Source organism: Mastacembelus armatus, chromosome 21 (assembly GCF_900324485.2).
Source record: "Mastacembelus armatus chromosome 21, fMasArm1.2, whole genome shotgun sequence".
NCBI lineage: Eukaryota > Metazoa > Chordata > Actinopteri > Synbranchiformes > Mastacembelidae > Mastacembelus > Mastacembelus armatus.
In genome coordinates this window covers 24,058,519-24,076,939 of record NC_046653.1, presented here as the reverse complement: position 1 = coordinate 24,076,939, position 18,421 = coordinate 24,058,519, and the positions used below count along the sequence as shown (strand labels likewise).

At 44.1% G+C, this 18,421-nt stretch overlaps 1 protein-coding gene across 5 annotated transcripts in view; it reads left to right on the top strand.

Annotated features, from left to right (window-relative positions):
* Positions 1-17,133, top strand: part of dgkh (diacylglycerol kinase, eta) — a 43,623-nt gene extending 26,490 nt beyond the window's left edge. For 3 of the 5 annotated variants that reach the window (XM_026295207.1, XM_026295204.1, XM_026295208.1), the window contains 21 exons: positions 330-492; positions 636-744; positions 1,048-1,269; positions 1,548-1,639; positions 1,713-1,812; positions 1,959-2,271; positions 2,397-2,528; positions 4,311-4,445; positions 4,673-4,790; positions 4,959-5,069; positions 5,208-5,304; positions 6,063-6,170; positions 7,349-7,462; positions 7,961-8,095; positions 8,242-8,402; positions 8,520-8,625; positions 8,921-9,013; positions 9,185-9,304; positions 10,026-10,131; positions 11,154-11,284; positions 13,577-17,133. In XM_026295207.1, the coding sequence (XP_026150992.1) occupies positions 330-492; positions 636-744; positions 1,048-1,269; positions 1,548-1,639; positions 1,713-1,812; positions 1,959-2,271; positions 2,397-2,528; positions 4,311-4,445; positions 4,673-4,790; positions 4,959-5,069; positions 5,208-5,304; positions 6,063-6,170; positions 7,349-7,462; positions 7,961-8,095; positions 8,242-8,402; positions 8,520-8,625; positions 8,921-9,013; positions 9,185-9,304; positions 10,026-10,131; positions 11,154-11,284; positions 13,577-13,663 (2,753 nt within the window). In that variant the 3' untranslated portion in view covers positions 13,664-17,133. The remainder of the gene's footprint in view (positions 1-329; positions 493-635; positions 745-1,047; positions 1,270-1,547; positions 1,640-1,712; positions 1,813-1,958; positions 2,272-2,396; positions 2,529-4,310; positions 4,446-4,672; positions 4,791-4,958; positions 5,070-5,207; positions 5,305-6,062; positions 6,171-7,348; positions 7,463-7,960; positions 8,096-8,241; positions 8,403-8,519; positions 8,626-8,920; positions 9,014-9,184; positions 9,305-10,025; positions 10,132-11,153; positions 11,285-13,576) is intronic. The other 2 variants (XM_026295205.1, XM_026295206.1) reach the window with 2 other exon arrangements.
* Positions 17,134-18,421: the final 1,288 nt, after the last annotated feature.

The following is an 18,421-nucleotide window of genomic DNA, read 5'->3' as shown; positions in this document are numbered from 1 at the left end:
ACAGCAAAACACGTGTTTTTGGCATGTGCTGTGTTCCCATGTATTATTGCGCTCAGTCTCACGCACTGAGACTTTGATGAGGTTGTTTAATGATGACAGAGTTATTTCACGCCAGCTCCTGCCTGCTCTACTTTGAGCTGTACCCTGGTTACAGAGCATTAAAGGGACAGTTCACCCAAATCAGGCACAAATGTGGTTCTTTGCTCACCTGCTGTGATATCCAGCCGTGCAGGTTCTTTTGGTTTTATTCACTGTAAAATATGTCATTTATTTTCATAGTGCTCAAAGCATTAAAAAGTTGTTTCCTGCCTGTTGTCATTTCTCCTCAGGTTTCTGGAAGGCCACCTGTCCCCCTTCATGTGCCAGCCCCCTCCTGGTTTTTGTTAATTCCAAAAGTGGCGACAACCAGGGAGTGAAATTCCTGCGACGCTTCAAGCAGCTCCTCAACCCGGCTCAGGTCTTCGACCTGGTCAACGGCGGGCCACACCTTGGGTGAGCAAAACCAGAGTCAAACACTGTCGCTGAATTTTACACGTGCAGGTGCCAATACATGAAGCATCCACCAGCACATGCGTGCACAGTTTACCACAGCTCTGTATGTGACAGAAGAAATAACCACCGAGTGTTTGTGTCAGTTTGCGCTTGTTTCAGAAGTTCGACAACTTCCGGATCCTGGTGTGTGGAGGCGACGGCAGCGTGGGCTGGGTCCTCTCAGAGATCGATAAGCTCAATCTACACAAACAGGTTAAAGCTCAGTGTAACGTGTGTGTTTAGGTGTCAACAAAGAACAGCCTTTAGCAGAACTTTAAATATTACTGTTAAGATGCCAATTTATTTCTCCTGACGTAGAAACAAATTTCAGTTTTCCATTGAAAATGGTCGGAATAGTAATAGACAGGAAATGATGTGTCTGCTCCTGGCCAGTTTACATAAAGACACACACACACACACACACACACACACACACACACACATACACACATCTCATTCTGAATGCTGCAGGTGTGTGTTCCCTGTTGCCAAATAAACCCTCTGCATGTGTCTCAGTGCCAGCTGGGGGTGTTGCCCTTGGGCACGGGCAACGATCTGGCACGGGTGCTGGGCTGGGGCCCGTCATGCGACGATGACGCCCAGCTGCCCCAGATCCTGGAGAAGTTAGAGAGGGCCAGCACCAAGATGCTGGACCGCTGGAGCATCATGACCTACGAGATTAAGATCCCGTCCAAACACAGCTGCCCCACCACGCCTGAGGGAGCCGACGACTGCCAGGTACTCACAGGAGCTGACAGATCTTCACACGCGTCAGTAGACAATCAAACCCAGCAGGGACATGAGGAGGAGGCTGCTGAGCACATGCTGGAAATAGCGCCTGACATTTTCAGTTTAACTTATCGTTCAGAGCTGGACCAATGAAGAGAAGTTTCTCTAAGGTCTTGCTCATAGTATAATTTTATAAAACTGCAGTATTTTAAGTGTCGGTGGGAGAGAGAGAAGACTAGATTAGACTAATGTGTTGCTTTCTTAATAACCTTTGTATTTTCTGTCAGTTTCATATTTCGGCCTATGAAGATTCAGTAGCTGCTCACCTCACAAAGATCCTCAACTCTGAGCAGCACTCTGTGGTCATCTCCTCTGCCAAGTGAGTCTCAACTGCTTTTTGAATTGTGTTAGCTCATGAAGTCAAGTCACTGATGTTTCCTCCTGTCTTTTAGGATTCTGTGTGAAACAGTGAAGGATTTCGTTGCCAAAGTGGGGAAAGCCTATGAAAAAAGCGCAGAGAACGCAGAGGAGTGCGACACTATGTCTCTCAAAGTAAGCCTCAAACACACAGCAGCTAACATCTGTCCGCTGCCTGTGCTGAAGAGTGACTCTCTGCTCTTTCATCTGTACATATAATACATTTCTGTTAATTGCTGCCTCGGTGCTCCGTCTAGCCTTTCCTCCTCTGTGCCCACCAGTGTGCTGTCCTGAATGAGAAACTGGACTCCCTCCTCCAGACGCTCAACGCAGAGTGCCAGGCTCTGCCTCCCCTTCCCCACTCCACTCCTCCCATTGTAGAGGAGGAGCAGGAGGAGGAGGAGGAGGAGGAAGAGGAGGAGGCCAGCGAGGAGAGCCTGACAGAGCTGAAGGAGAAACTGGAGGAGGAAGAGACGGAGAAAGGAGGAGGAGGAGGTTCCCCACACCAGCTGTTCAAGAGCAGGGATCAGCTGATGCTCAGGGCCAACAGCCTGAAGAAAGCTGTCCGACAGATCATAGAGCAGGCCGAGAGAGGTGCGCACTACCCACCTGCACCCAGTACACCCGACTTTCTTATTGATTGTATACAGTAGTGATATTATCAGAAAGTGAACAAAGCGTGCTGTGTTCTCTTCATCCCTTGTGTTTCCTCGGCTCAGTGGTGGATGAGCAGAACGCCCACACGGACGACACGGAGCTGCCGTCTCCTCTGGAGTTCAGGAAGGACAGTGAGGAGGAGAACAGGGACAGTGAGAAGGATGAGGACACCAAGGAGCTGGAAGCAGTGCCATGTAAGTGCATCGCTGCTTCTGCTGCTGCTTCTGCTGCTGCTTCAGCCCCGTGTCGCGTGTCATCTGCTAAATCCAAGACCTGCTTGCAAAGCTTTTACTTGTTTGGACCTGATGCATTTCCATCCTGGGCCTTATCCAGAACACTTAACCTGCTCAGCCTTTTCTGTTTGCCAGCTGGCACTGCGCTCTCTGTCACCTAAGAGAGGTTTTGTTTAATTAGTGGATGAGGCCTACTTTGAGAAAACAGCTCTGTAGAATTTGGCTGTAACTCATCGTGTGGATGTGTTAAAACACGTTCCCTCCTCCTTAGCTCCACTGAGAAACACTAACATTCGTCTAATGTGGCCAAACATGGGAAAAGACAAAGACATAAAAGCCAATATTATTCTCCTCTTAATGGTAAACAGAACAATGTTTTTGTAAGAAAAAGAAGATAACTTGCTTGGTGCAGTGAATAGATGTGATGGGAAATGACACAGTCTCTACATGTCGCCACCTTGTGGATGATTTGCTCCCTGCTCCACAGAGAACCAGACACATAGCTAATGGAAAAAAGAGTGCTGCTGACGCAAATGATGTTTCCTGTCATAAATAAAGTCAAGGATTGGTGCTAAAAGTGCCCAGAGAAATCCTGTGATGTTCCACCTCTTGCATCAGGCTGAGCTGTTTATCTCTCCATCTTCAGTCTCCACAACAGTCTGTGGCAACACAGGACGTCTTTAATAATAAATGGTGGTACCTGTCGAAACTGTGGTTGCAGGACTGCCGTGAAGTGTGTGTGCCAGGTTCTCATCTGTGCGGCTTTGTGTGTGGATGCACATGGGTGTTAATGTGTAAATGTCCAGCAAGCCTCCATATGAGTGTGTGTGCATCGGCCACAGGATGTGTTATTGTCTTAGGGGCAGAAGTGCTTCCTGTTTATCGTGGGGCTGCTTCCTTCCTTCCCCACATTTTCCAGCCGTTGGAAGACAAGGAGGTATCAGTCTGCTTCGTGTCCTCTCCTTGTTCCCTCTCAATGCCTCCTTTCTCCTTCCTGACCTGGACACACAGAGCAAGTAGAAGATTTGAATACGAGGGACTGGAACTTGTGGTTTGGTCAAATGCATCTTTCAGTAAATTTCAGTCTGCTCCAGCAGACAGAACTAATTTTTCATTAGTTCTGTCAATGTGCACAAACTTACTGTGGTCTCTCCTTCTGGGTGCACAGCATGGAAAAGCTGTCAACATACATTCCTATGGAAAAACGCATGAAGCTGAAAAGCAAAGACTCTGACACTGTGCGTACACAGGGGCTGTGTTAACTATTTAAAATAAGCACTAACTAATTTCTAAATTAAATATTTGTATAAAGAAAACTTCACAGTTAGAGGTCAAAATACTCTAACATAAAGGTATTACAAGTGTTTTCTTCCTAAAATAATTTTACATAACACATTTCACCTTTTAAAATGTACTGCTTTTATTGCATTTCAACATGCATGTAGCTAAACTAATGTACAGCACCTTTTCACCTTAAATGTTAAGTCCATCACCAACAGACGGTTATAGATGACAGACGGCTGTTCTGCAGCTCTTTGCATCTGAAGCAGCTACACTGAGGTTTGTTGTGTCTGCTGGTGGAACGAGAGGAGGCTGTCTCTTTAAAAACTGATGTCATTCTGTGCCCTCTGCTCTGTTTGCCTGAAGGAACCAAGAACATGAACCCAAAGAGTAGAGAAGATCCTCGATAGTGACACGAGTTTCTGTGTGTGTGTGTGTGTGTGTGTGTGTGTGTGTGTCCAGCTGCCAAGAGTCCCTGTTCTCCCACAGAGAGGAAGGTGAGCCGCAGCACCCAGTCCTACGGCTCCTTCACCATCACCCCCTTCACCACCAGCAAGGAGAACCTGCCCGTACTCAACACACGCATCATCTGCCCTGGTAAACACACACACACACACACACACACACACACACACACACACACACACACACACATATATATAGCAATATAGCATGCATGCAACTCATTTTTCTGCAGATGACCTTAACAAAACAAGCAAAGACAGGACAGCTCGGACTTTCCAGCTCAGCCTCATGTGACAGATGTGCGTGTGTGCGTGTCTGTGCGTGTGTGTGTGTGTGTGTGTGTGTGTGTGTGTGTGCAGGCTTGCGGGCAGGTCTCGCTGCGTCCATCGCAGGCAGCTCCATCATTAGCAAGATGCTGCTGGCAAACATCGACCCCTTTGGTGCCACGTCCTTCATCGATCCCGACCTCGACTCGCTGTAAGAGCCGTTTCTGTATCTGTCACTGTCTTTGTTTGAAAAACTGTCGGTGTCTCTCTGTCCGTTTATGTCTGAATCTGTATCCACATCTTCGTTTGTGCTGGTATTTGCACGTGAGCTGCAACTTACTGACTGTTTGTCTGTTCCCGTGGCTGTTCCTCCACCCAGAGAGGGCTACATGGAGAAGTGCGTGATGAATAACTACTTTGGCATCGGCCTGGATGCCAAGATCTCACTGGAGTTCAACAACAAGCGAGAGGAGCATCCAGAGAAATGCAGGTGAGCCTCCAGGTCCCCTCACCCCTGGGAGAAGACCTACAGCCGACAAGCACCAGTCAGAGCTGAAAGAACAGCAGATTGATTATCGGTAATCAGTTCATGTCACAGCTGCACACCCTCTGCTCCCTCCCAACACAGGAGCCGCACCAAGAACATGATGTGGTACGGTGTTTTGGGCACTAAGGAGCTTCTGCAGAGAACCTACAAGAACCTGGAGCAGAAGGTCCAGCTAGAGGTGGGAAAAACGCTGTGGCTGTATGTATACACAGATTTCATTTCTGACATCTAAGAATAAACTGGACCCCTATGGAGCCAGGTAACTGGAGGTCAGGTCAGTCCGCTGACAGTGGGGAGTTATTTGGTTGAGCATGTGACTCACCACTTCCCCACATTTGAACCTCTTGAAACGCTATTTAAGCCAAGTGTTGTGGACGTAAGGTGAAGCATGATTCTGCAACTGCCCAGGTGATTTCTCACCTCAGATTTATGCAGAAACTGGTTTAAGCTGTTCAGGGGAAACGCAGTTTCCAGGACAGCCGTCACGCTTCTTTGGTTTCAAAACCATAAAGCAGAACACGCACGGCCCAGAGGATGCTGTGTTCATGTGGCCTGGTCATTTATTTATTCTGAACAGGAAGAACAGTGAGCTGGCTCTGTGAGGCTGTTAAAATTAAAAATATATTAAATGATTTAAAGTAATAATAAGCAAAATAAGACAAATACCATCAATTCTACAGTTTCAACAAAGAAAATCACCTGGTTAGACGTTTTACCTCAGGAGCAGTGTTGTTAGAGTTAATATTTATGCTTCAGAGATTGGATTTAGTTCAGTCAGGACAGTTTATGGTTTTATGGTTCTTTACTTTAGCTGTCAAATTTACAGTTAATTAAAGATATTACAAAATGGTTATTAAAACCCCCCCAGACAGCCTGAATTCAGCTTCTGTTGCTCCCAGGCTGAGCTCAGCTTGGTTATTATTCATGTTTTCCCAGTGTGACGGCCAGTACATCCCCCTGCCCAGCCTTCAGGGGATCGCAGTGTTAAACATTCCCAGCTACGCAGGCGGGACCAACTTCTGGGGCGGCACCAAGGAGGATGACGTGAGTACATTTACAGCACCGTCAGTGTTTGTGCTGAACCCTGTGTTCCATCCCTGTGGACCTGGCCTTGGTCGGTGAGTCGGATCACCTCTTCAGGGGAAAAGGGGAGTTTTCCTCCAGAGCTGGCATCGGGACTTGGCCAGAGTCCTGGTGCCAGGCTCCACCTCCCTCCCTCTCTGTGGAAACGCAGCCTGGACGCTGGTTTAACACGACCCTGATAGCCTGGAGGTGCAGGGGGAGGGAGGGTTCCACAGATATTTGTGCTTTGTTTGTTTAAGGCTCAGAGCACACAGGCTGCTGAGGGATTAGACTGTCAGTTTGAACACACACACACACACACACACACACACCCTGCAGACCAGTGGACACACATACAGTAGGAACATTATGTAACTGTTTTGCTGGAAAGAAGGAAGCAGAAACAGGGACAGGACATTGAGTTAAACTTCATGTGCATGTACAAATACACGGTCAGCAAACACAGACGGCAACGAATACCTGTTTTGTTGTCTGATTATACACTGTGACCTACAGGACAAAGACTGTGCTTATTTAAAAGCTTTCAATTAAAATTATTGATAATATAATTATTGATATCGGCAATATTAATGACCTTAGCACCAAAACAGCTCAGAACCTCCTGCTCGGTGTGTTTTGGTTTCCATCTAGTGGCTGTGGCTCCACATGACAACACATCTGATCACGTTCTGTTTGATTTATCTCTCTGTGCTGCCTCCTCATGGCTTTGACCTTTTCATGAGCAGTTTGCTGACAGAGATCAATACCAGGCTTATTGGGAGCCTCTTCCTTCAGATACTGTGCGTGCAGCAAAACTGACAGGAGGCAAATGGCTCCTCTGAGGGAGGTTTTTACAGAAGAAATACGGGCTCACAAATGCAATGTCACAGTAACATTAAGGGATGAGCCTGAAGACCTTTTATATTTTTCTTACTGCAGATATCACAGAAAGACTAAAACCAGTTTATCCTGCTATGTCCTGTGGAGCTAAACCCTGGTAGACTTTGTTATTCCTTTGTGTCACAGACAACAGCTGAATAATTAGGATTTTTCCAACCATATAATAAAATATTTCAGTTACTAGTTGTTGGGATTATTGCACATGTTAACACGTCACATTTGCAGGTCGGGTAATAGTTTGTCGTTACTCTGCTGTGCAGATCTTCTGCGCCCCTTCGTTCGATGATAAGATCCTGGAGGTTGTGGCTGTGTTTGGGAGTATGCAGATGGCCGTGTCCAGGGTCATCAAACTGCAACACCACCGCATAGCACAGGTGAGAGCACCAACTAAAAGCTCAGTCGCTTCAGACAATATTCAGACGCCTTCTCTAAAAACCCTTAACACAGACTGAAAACATGTTTTTAGAAATATCCACCTGTGTTTATAAAGTCCCACATTTCACATTGCATGTCAGGGCTGAAACCAGGACACAAAGTCCAGAACTCTCTGTAGACTCTGTGATCAGATTGCGCTGATACATAGATCAGGACCAGGGGATAAAACCATTTCTCAGGTGCACAGTGGCCACGGTCACTGGGAAATAGAAGACGTCTGGAACCACCATGAGTCGGGTCTTGATCTGAAAGGAAACCAAGAACCCAATTGGTCCATCTAACAGAGATTAAGAAGTCCTGCAGGGACAGAGAACCTCTAGAGCAGTTTTACTGAGGGGCATAAATGGCGACTTTATCCATTTACAATGAACCACACAATAAAACACTGTCTGAAGCACGAATCCGCCCATCTAATTCACGCTTCTGTGCCTGTTCAGTGTCGAACAGTGAAGATTACCATCCTCGGTGATGAGGGGGTTCCCATTCAGGTGGACGGTGAGGCCTGGATCCAGCCGCCCGGAGTCATCAAGATCCAGCACAAAAACCGAGCTCAGATGCTCACCAGGGACCGGGTGAGTCTCAGACAGGCAGGGTGGGGAGGTGGAATGGGGCTCAGTGAAAAGCGGTAGGGGTCTGGAAAATCTGGACTAGGATAACATGCTGGACAAATCAATACAGGAACTGATGATACATACTTAGGCTCTGACTTTCCCTGCAGGCGTTTGAGAACACGCTGAAGTCATGGGAGGACAAGCTGAAGTACGATAAGCCTCCTCTGCGGCCTCACCTCTACCCACAGCAGTCTGTGGATCTGGCCACAGAGGAGGAGGCCGCCCTGGTGCAGATGTGCGCCCGGGCAGCCGAGGAGCTCATTACAAGGTAACCGCGCCGCCATGAACATCAGGTCTCACGCTGCAGTTCCACAGGTTCACACATGTAAGACACACACGGAGGTAATGATTCGTGCCCAGTGACGTTTTCTCTGTCTAACCACAGGATATGTGAGGCTGCGAAGACCAACGGGCTTTTAGAGCAGGAGCTGGCTCACGCTGTTAATGCTTCATCTCACGCCATCAACAAAACACACCCCAAGTTCCCAGAGGTCAGTGAGCAGCACTCAGCAGGTTTCACTCTAGAGTGATTCTGTTCTCCATTTCGGAGTTTTAGTTTCTCTCACCTGCAACTGTAGGTTCAGTTAAACCTGTTGCAGAGGTAGTTTCAGTGAAGCTGTGTGACCTTTTGTTTTATCCAAATGTGCTGTGTTGTGTTGTTGCATATCAAACCATTATGATTGAACCTGCTAATATATGATCTGTTCAAACAGCTTCCAGAACTATTACATCAAGTATTTGTTATATTTTGCTAACTGCTAAATGTCTGTTGTGTCCCGTTCCCAGAGCCTGAGCAGGAACACAGCCATCGAGGTGGCCAGCACCGTCAAGGCGCTGTACAACGAGACCGAGTCTCTCCTGCTGGGCCGCGTCTCTCTGGTGAGTTATTCTGGTTGAAATGCCGACATTATCGTTAAGCTGATACAGTTTACCTTGTTATATTTAACACCTGAAACACACCGTGGTCCTAAAAGACAAGTCTGGGTCGTGTTATTTAAAGTTCTCCCTCTGCTGCGTGTCGTTAACCTCAGTGTGTTTCCCCCTTCGCAGCAGCTGGACCCACCTGAGGAGGATCAGCTGTCCAGTGCCCTGCAGAATGTGGAGCTGGAACTGGGCAAACTGGGCGAGATCCCCTGGCTCTACCACATATTGCAGCCTAACGACGAGGAGGTAAGCAGCTGCAGCCAACACTGACACATGCAGGAACATGGACACTCACTGCCCTACACAGACACAGAGAACATACAGTGAGGCATGGATCAAACCTCTGATCCCTTCTAACTAGTTTGTAGAAGAAATTCAATTTCTGTGTTTGGTTAGTAGGTTTTTTTTATCTGTGCTGTTAGTATTTATATTAAAATTCGTGTAATACATTCATTTGCAGTTTAATATGTTTAATTATTTTAAGGGAACTGGAGTCAAAAAAGGGAAAAAACACACAGACTAAATAACCAAAATGTCAGTTCATCCATTTTCATTTAGAGAATATAAATAAATTTGATGATATTTCACGTAATATGACCCTCTAACTTTAACTGTCTTTCTATTTTTAAGTCAATTTTGTAGTTTCTGCAGATTTTTAAAAAATGGTTTCACAGAAATTCCACATTTCCATCCTATAATAATGTTCAAATAATGAAATGGAAGCAGAAAATTTAGACACAGCTCATAATTTTAAACAATGTAGTTGTTGTGTCTTCTCTTCCGAGGTCAGTATATACAGACCACTCAGAGAATAATCTTTTTAGAAAGCATTAATAACATTACCGACTCAGAACTAGCAGTCCCCTGCACATGAACACAGCCCTGTCTGTCTGTGGTGTCACATGGCTCCAGGTAAGAGCTCAGTAGCTAAATGAAAGGCTATAGGTTGACTGTGCTTATGTACCAGGACCACTCTCTGGGTTACGGCAAGAGGAACAGTCGCAGCAGCATGTTTCGCATAGTGCCCAAGTTCAAGAAGGAGAAGGCCGCCAAGAAGACGAGCCCTCAGTCAGGTAGGGCTGAGTTTGCTCCACCCGCCACAGGAAGCACCATTTACACCGCCTTTATTTTGAAAGGATGGTAGCATTGAATCAAAGTGCACTGAATACTCAGATAGTTTTCTATTCAAAGTACGGATGTTGCTGTGTTTCCTTTAGAAGCCACATCACATACTAAGATACTAAATCTGTGCTTGCACTAGTGGAAACCAGGATGATTAGCTGTTACCATCCTTCCTTCATTCACACACAAACTAAAGAAAGAAACTTGGTTGTGCCTTTCACCGCACCGCTCACTGCCCTCATCATTACAGTCCATGAGTCTAAAAGCATTGCTGCGCTGTAGAAACACGAAGAATGGGTGTGTGTTTGAGGTGTTATATCCCACGGTCTCACCCCGACCATCAACTTGCACCCCCTCCCCTCCATTCATGCTCTCACCCAGCTCGCAACATGGCTTCAGAAGGCACAAAGTCAGGAGAAGAACAAGGCTGCTCCAGGGGAAGCAGGGCCTGCAGGGATCCCATGTTTGAACACAACCAAATCCTTTTTGTTTCCTGTTGAACGTTAAAATAAAAAGTCAGTATCAGATTTCAGTTGGGTCTGATTTGAAGTGGGAATAATCAGAGCAGGCGTAAGAGTGTAAGCCCTTCCTGTCATTGCAGGCTGTTTCCTGCAGACTGTACAGGCTTCCACCTCCCTTACCTCCTACTATTTCTGTGTGTTCTGATCTGGTCCAGCAGACAGTATGCATGCACCCAGTCTTTCTGGAACGCCATTGACCACTGCCTTGTTCTGACCAACCTTTGGCCTCTGTCATACGCCTCCCTCCTCCGCCAGCTGCCGCCACCGCTCTCCCACCTCCCTTCCTCTCAGCCGCTCGCCCTCCCTTTTCCTCTCCCATCTTTTCCTCCAGTGATTTGTTCCCATGTGTGTGAGAGAGCGCCTGAACCGGCCAGGGCGACGGTGTGTGTGCGTGTTGGCGCTCTGAGCCTCTCTCTGCTCTGCTCTGTGTGTGTGTGTTTGTGTGTGTGTAGTGGAGAGGTGGGGCACAGAGGAGGTGGGCGTCTGGCTGGAACAGCTGAGTCTGGGGGAGTACAGGGACACCTTCATCCGGCACGACATCCGAGGCTCGGAGCTACTGCACCTGGAGAGGAGGGACCTGAAGGTATGCGCACACACCTGTTAACACACCCGAACCCCTCAGTGAAACTGTGTGCGCCCTCTCCCCCCTGACCCGACGATCGACTCTTTCTCTGTCTCCTCTGACGCTCTTTAACCTGTTAGATGTCTCCCTGTTTTGTCACCTCTCGTGCTGCGCTGCATCGCTCTGCTTGGCTTCTTCTGTCTGACCGTTGCTTGATGACGGAGACTCGCTGTAACCCACTAACACTGTGTATTTGCTGAGAGGGGAAGCCTACAGGGACGGGATGGGCTGGGAGCAGAGAGAACAAGCTGAGCTAGACGTCAGGCCAGGATCTGTGAAACATGAGTCTTTACACAGACACACAATCATGCACAGGTTGGCTGCAGCTCCATCCCGCTGCAGAAAATGATTTTGTGAAATCAGTGGGAGCTCGGCTGAAGGAAAGAAATGAAAAAAACACAGTTCTCCACAAGCTGAAACAAGATGCTTTTTCCTCCTGAAAATCCCCAGTTGTCAGGTGAGGGTTGCCAGTTGTGTCTGAGTGCAGCACAATCATCCTAAGAAGCCCATGACATTTGATTATAAGAGAAATTAGACACTGACTGAGATGTGATGTTTGATGCTGATAGTATCTTTGAGTTAAAAATATACTGCAGCATCTACATGTGGTTATTGAAGACCTTCTCTGCTCTGACTACATGATGCTAATTGTTCTGCCCTGCAGAACAGCAGAAAGGGCAGGAGATAGTTTCTTTGTGTGTTTTTTTTAATTATATCATTGTACTAGAAAAAATAATTGACCTGAGCTTTTGGAAAACGTCATTAAGTATGAGGGGGAAACAGTGTCAACAAACACAGTTTAATCTTCTACCTGCCATTTTTGAATATTTCTATAATAAATAATTTTACACCTTATTATGTTTAAATAAATGGCCTTCCAGTAGGTTAGTTTTCTGAAGGCAGCAGCAGAGAAAAGGTTTAAAGTCTCCAGGTGACTGAACAGGATATACATGTAAGTCTTACTGGGTCCCTCTGCACTCGTCAACAGGGATTCAGGCCATTTCTTGATTTCTAATTGGATTTCCAATTAACCACACACACACACACACACACACACACACACACACACACCTCCGTACTCTAGAAGACATCCCATCATTCATGTCATGATTCATTGTTTTACATTTTAGAAAAATGATGAGGCAGTTTAAACATGTCTCCGCTTTAACCAGTTACTGTATCAGTACAGTCTGGAGTTTTCTCAGTCAGCTTCTTCTGTTTGATGACAGCAATGTGTCAGTGCAGGTTTAACTGCAGGTTATTTTTTATTGTTTTATTGAAAAATACTTTCTCAATAATTGGTTTGAAATAGAGGGACAGCAGCTGTGATCGCTAACGCAGTGTGGTAGAGCAAAATATGTATTACTTATTTCTGATTTGCAGGTTGTCAGTTGTTTGAAACATAAAAATCAAACCAAATAAAAACTTGAAGAAGTCACTGATGTGTATGGTCAGAAGTGTACACACACCTGTAGCACACAAACCTCGTGTGTGTGACAACAAAAACAGTGAAAGTTCTCTGACACACCACCTGTGCCTGGTGTTTTCCTCCATGGTTCAGGGAAATGCACATGTTTCTCCACACCGGTTGTTGTTCACACATCACATGAAGTTGAAGACCTTCTTCATGATTCTTGGCAGCAACAGTAAATAGACATCATCAGGCTCAGGCTCAGCTGTGCTTTGAGTTACATGGTGACGTCAGGATGCTAATGTGCAGCCAGCGCTAACATGGTGATATTAAGGGATGAGGCCAACAACGAACGTGTGTGAATCCAGAACCTGGTTCAGCTTATCGGTCTGTGCCGTAGACCTCCATTGTTATTAAAAACCCAGCAGGGAGCCACACCGCTGACCTGGCTCACATGGTTCTTCCTCACCAACAATGGGAGGCCCGTCTTTTTCCAAAAACCAGGTCCAGACTCTGAGAACGCCTGAAATTTTGATAAGTCTCAGTTCTCCCTCATGGAGCCTCCCAGACTTATGATGGGAATGAAAAACTCCAGTAGCTGTCTGGACCTATAAATCTATAATCAAAATGCATTATGGGTGAAAGGTTAAGGTGTTAACAACAGACAACTGAGGGGAACGTGAATGTCTCTACCTATTTCCATTGTAATCTACCATTGAGGAGTGCAGGCGTTGATTCATCCACGTTAGAAAGTTCGGATCAAAAGCTGTTCGGTGATAATGTTTTGCATTAGGCCTTTCTCTTTGTGTTTTTACCGTGTTTTTCTGCCTGTTTCTCCTCAGGATTTGGGGATATCGAAAGTGGGTCATATGAAGAGAATTCTCCAGGGAACTAAAGACCTGGCCAAGGCCTCCATGGTCGACCTCTAACCTGGGAAAAATGCTACCGGAGAGGGGGGAAACAAACATTCCCCCTACATCAGTAGGAGAGTTTGGGAGCACCATAGAGAGGGAAGGAGAAGAAAGGTATTGGAGGAGAGCTTGGAGTGTGTCCTTGAGAAAGCCTTTGTGAACAACACACATTAGCATGTTTGTTTGTGCTTTGGTGCCAACGTGACAGTCCAGAAAGCTGTTGGAAGTGTGACAGGAAGTCACGGATCTTCACAAAAACAAAGCCATTCCTAAGTTAATAACCATTCACAGCACACAATCAGGTATGCAACTAACAATACAGTTGACTTGTGATAAACCAGTAGCAAAACCAGGACTTCCATGAGTGTGAGCTTCAGTTTCAGTTCAGCAGCGTGTAGAAATGTTTGCTGTTCAGAGCTGCAGATGCATTAAAGCAGCTTTCGGTTCCAGTAGCAACAGAGAGGTGAAACCCGGAACTTCAGAGTAGGTGGGAATCTGGAAAGTGTGGGATTTTTTGTTTTGCATTAATTTTTTGCATGCTGTGCTTGAATTGCATGATTAGTGTCTTGATTTCTTTGTGCGCAGAATAACACTTGAACAAATCTTACATGACTTAAGTATTACGATGCCATTTGTTACTACTGAAAGCATCCTTTTTGCTCTAAATCCGACTTTTTTTTTTTTTTTTTCTAGCTCTAATTTATTTCGTTTGCATGACGATGGTTCAAGGATTTGTGTCAGGTGCCATATTTTCATTAAGTGTAAAATGTGCTTTATTGGTAGACATCATAAGAGGTTTTTTAAGTTGTTGCTGAGGTATGAATATATGGAATTAATATCCGTAAGGTGACACGTTCTCTGTGGATGTGAAAATCAGTACCAAAGTGAATGTCTGTGAAAACATTATTCTCTGAGGACTTTGTTCAGAAAACAACTCTTTATCTAATAGACCAGTAGGTCGTAGGTCTTAATTGCATTTACGGTGGGGAAAAAAGATTATTACTATTATTATTCAGGACGAAAGTAAAACTGAAGCCAACTACACATACTATAGAATTGTTGACTTTTTTAAGGAATTCTTAAAAAGCACTTTTTACTTCTTGCTTCGTGCAAGTGCAAATCCTCATATCATTAGATAGAATTAACGATCCACCTCAACTTTTTAACCTTTGGCAGTTTGACACAGTATTTAACACTAATGAGAATAGGAGTTAGATATTGGTTTTGAATATATAATAGAGCAGTTGATCTGCAGCCTGCATAGCATTGTTCAAGTGCAGCTTTCTTCCTTCAAATTACTAGTCAGGTGTTGGTAGAACACAACTTTTACTTGTTAGTTTCTTTTAAGACTGGTGGCATTACAGGGTATATTTCAACATGTGATGCTAAGTTTGTGTATATATATATATGTATACATGTATATATACATATATATGCACTGTATATACAGTATATCAGTGTATGCAAGCAACGTTTGTAAGTGTTTGTAGTCTAATGCATTTGTAGATTGCTGACATGGCATGCATTGTCAACAGCTTACACATTTGATTGTGTACGTTACACCATAACAATTGTGTATTGTTGATTTTGTTCTAATTTCTTGTACATGATAATGCTGTTGTACTCTAATGATGGTGCAATATTTTATTCTCTCGTTTTGATACTGTCTCTGCAGCTTTCGGATAGTGGGGGTGACTTTGACAGAGTTTTTTTTCTACATGTAGTCCACCTCCTCGAGGTCTGAGGATTAGATTTTAAAAGTTAGACCCGTAGACGGACTGCTTTTTCTTACCGACTCCAAATTTCTTCCAGCAGTTCACTAGTTTTGCTCCTCTGTGCTTCCAAGGTGATTGGCTAAAGAGGGACTGTGTCAGTGAATGAAGAGAAAGGGCAGACATGACTGTTGTGTTAAGATGTCAGACGTATCATAATGCATTTGTTTGAGTGTTAAGCGGGTGTTGCCAACTTATCATGTAATTTCAGCTTTAATTTGTTGCTTGTATGTTGGTTTTAATTCCCGTCTCAGACTAATGACTTCAAGTCTACATTTGTTAAACTGAACATTTTAGTGCTAAAATTAAACAGGGTGCACAGGATCTTTACCTTTCAGCCATTCACCAAAGGGTCAGCATTAGAGCCAGAGGAAACAGCTTAGGGCTTAGGTGAAGGTTAGGTCCAGGTTAAGCTAAGGGGGAACGAATCTACAGGGAAACAGACTTCAGTTCCTCCAGAATCTATCCTCGAGTCTTGGGATCCAACTTCATCAAAGAATCCTAAATAATCATGTGAGTGAATGAGGGGGCTGGATTGTGAGGATCCATGTAGGCCCCTGCTGTTCCACCAGGTGGAGAGCTATCACATCTTACATCTCTGCAGTCCCAGAGCCACATAGTCAAACACCACGGTTCTACAGTTACAGCATTTTCTGACAATCAATTGTGTGTGCCAGTACCTTTTTAGTGAGCGTTGCACATGCTGAAATCAGGAAACCAATAACTAATTCCAGTCTGAGATATTCATCCTGCAACTCATAGCCAAAGACAGGTGTAACTATAAACCTCCAATTTATATAAACATCAGAGTCATCATCCATTTTGTTGCATACAGAACTATGCCTTTAATTTGTGATGATTATTTGACGCCACTTGGCCTTTTTTCGAGCCAGAAACTCTGGTTGTAGTTTTGATCTAAGCTGAAGCGGTTCAGTTAGCCTGTGTTAGCTGAACCGCTGCATGCTGCCTTGTTCCTGCAGTGCTCATCACTTACATGTAATTTCCCCGCTCCCGTCACCAAACTGAATTCTCCGATACTCATCGGTTTCTGAGCTGTGTCTATGTTTATTGGTATCTGTGTGTCCAAAGTGTCTGCCAGGTTCTGTAAATCTCAAATGTTTTGGCCGCATATTCCAAGCGAAACAATGCTTGACCTTTCCACACAAAGTGGAAGTTGCCACCTTTTTTTCCAGTGGTCTGTAAATAATGCTGCAAACTGCCTGGTTTTCAGGAACCAACCAAACCCATGCAAGGATCTCTAAAACACATGGTTCCTAAAGTGATGGGAGAAAAGTGAGTTTCATTTGTTTACATTATGTTTACAATGGCACAGTTTTAATTTTTAAGAATATATATATATATATATATATATAGGTAGAAACAATATTTGCATATTTATTGCCTAAGGTTAAATGATATGATGTGTATTGTGTTTTCACATTTGGAATATAATGTTACAGTCGTCACCTGTATTACTATCTGGATGATTTTGGTAAAGTAGTTGATCATTTTTATGACTACTAAGTGACTGTTTTCTGTGCCTTTTTATGGTTAGAATGCATGGTTAACTATTTATTACAATTTGGAGTCACCAAGATGTGTATTTTTGTATTCCGAATAAATAAATGGTTCCGCTTTTGTTGTACATTTTGAGGTGCCTTGAAACAGGCTACCTGTTCATATCTCTCTTCTTCAATAAAACCAGTTACATATGCAGCTTGTTTCTGCCTCATCCTGCTTTAATGTCACTTCCAGGAAAAGAATCAGTGCCATGTGATGTGAAATACCTTACGGGAATAAAATGTGGAGAAATCTTCAGCTTAAAGTTTCTCAGGTTTCTCGTGAAATAAATCGGCAAACAAACTAAATGTGGTATTCAAAAGTTTCACATCCTCTTTTCTGATAAAACTTCTTCTGCTTTAAGTTTATATTGGTGGTCAAGTGTAATTAAATGCCTTTACTCTAATACTGTAAGTAGAAATTCAAGGTACTTGTACTTAGAGTATTTTATGCTACTCTATTATAATTCCCACAGCAATACTCTACTTTTTACTGACAGCTTTAGTTATTTTACGTTAACATCTTACATACAAAGTATATGAACAGCATATATGCACTGTTACAGAATAAACCACCCAACAGGATGTGGAATTACAGGTGAAATGATTAGTCAGTGAAAAGATTAGTTGATTGACAGAAAATTAAAACTATTTTAATAACCTCTCATTTTTCATGATCCTGGCTTCTCTAAAATGATGATTTACATCTTTTCCTTGTCTTAAATAACACTACTCTAGTCTTTCTGAGTCTTGACTATCGCCAGACAAAACAAGCAATTTCAAGACGTCTGGTGCTTGGTAATTGTGATAGACATTTCCTTGTGGTTGCTGATTTTTCCACAAGTTTCCAGGCTGAGCAGGTTTAGTGTTCAAACAAACATGTTTTTCTGAAAAGCATTAGATCAGACAGACATGAAAATACAAGAACTAAAAACATCTGTGATGTTAAAGAAATGAAAACATATGGAGAACCAGTTCAACCTTTAGTTTTTACGCTTAACTCTTTCGTGGTCTTGCAGTTTAAATAGCAATACAAATATTTTGACGTTAATAACTTGTTTTAAATTAACTTGAATTAAACAATTGGGTAAATTAATTGCAAATAATGAGAGACATTAACCTCCTTAAGGCCCTGAAACAAAAAATAATTGCTTCAGATTTTGACACAGAGTAGGACCCTGTGTCATGGAGGATGGGCCTACAGAGTAGATGTGGTGTTATACTAAAGATTTGTACTTTTCTAACAAGTCTGAGATAAATCACATGTGTAGACCCAAAGTACTCATGGGGGTTCTGTGGTCTCTGGCCAGTTTTACACTTTGCCCAGTTGGTAACACAGCCTCACCTACAAGTACTGGAGTACACCAACTGAAATACTTAAGTGCAATTTTGAGGTATTTGTACTTTACTTGAGTATTTCCACTTTGTGCTGCTTCATCCTTGGA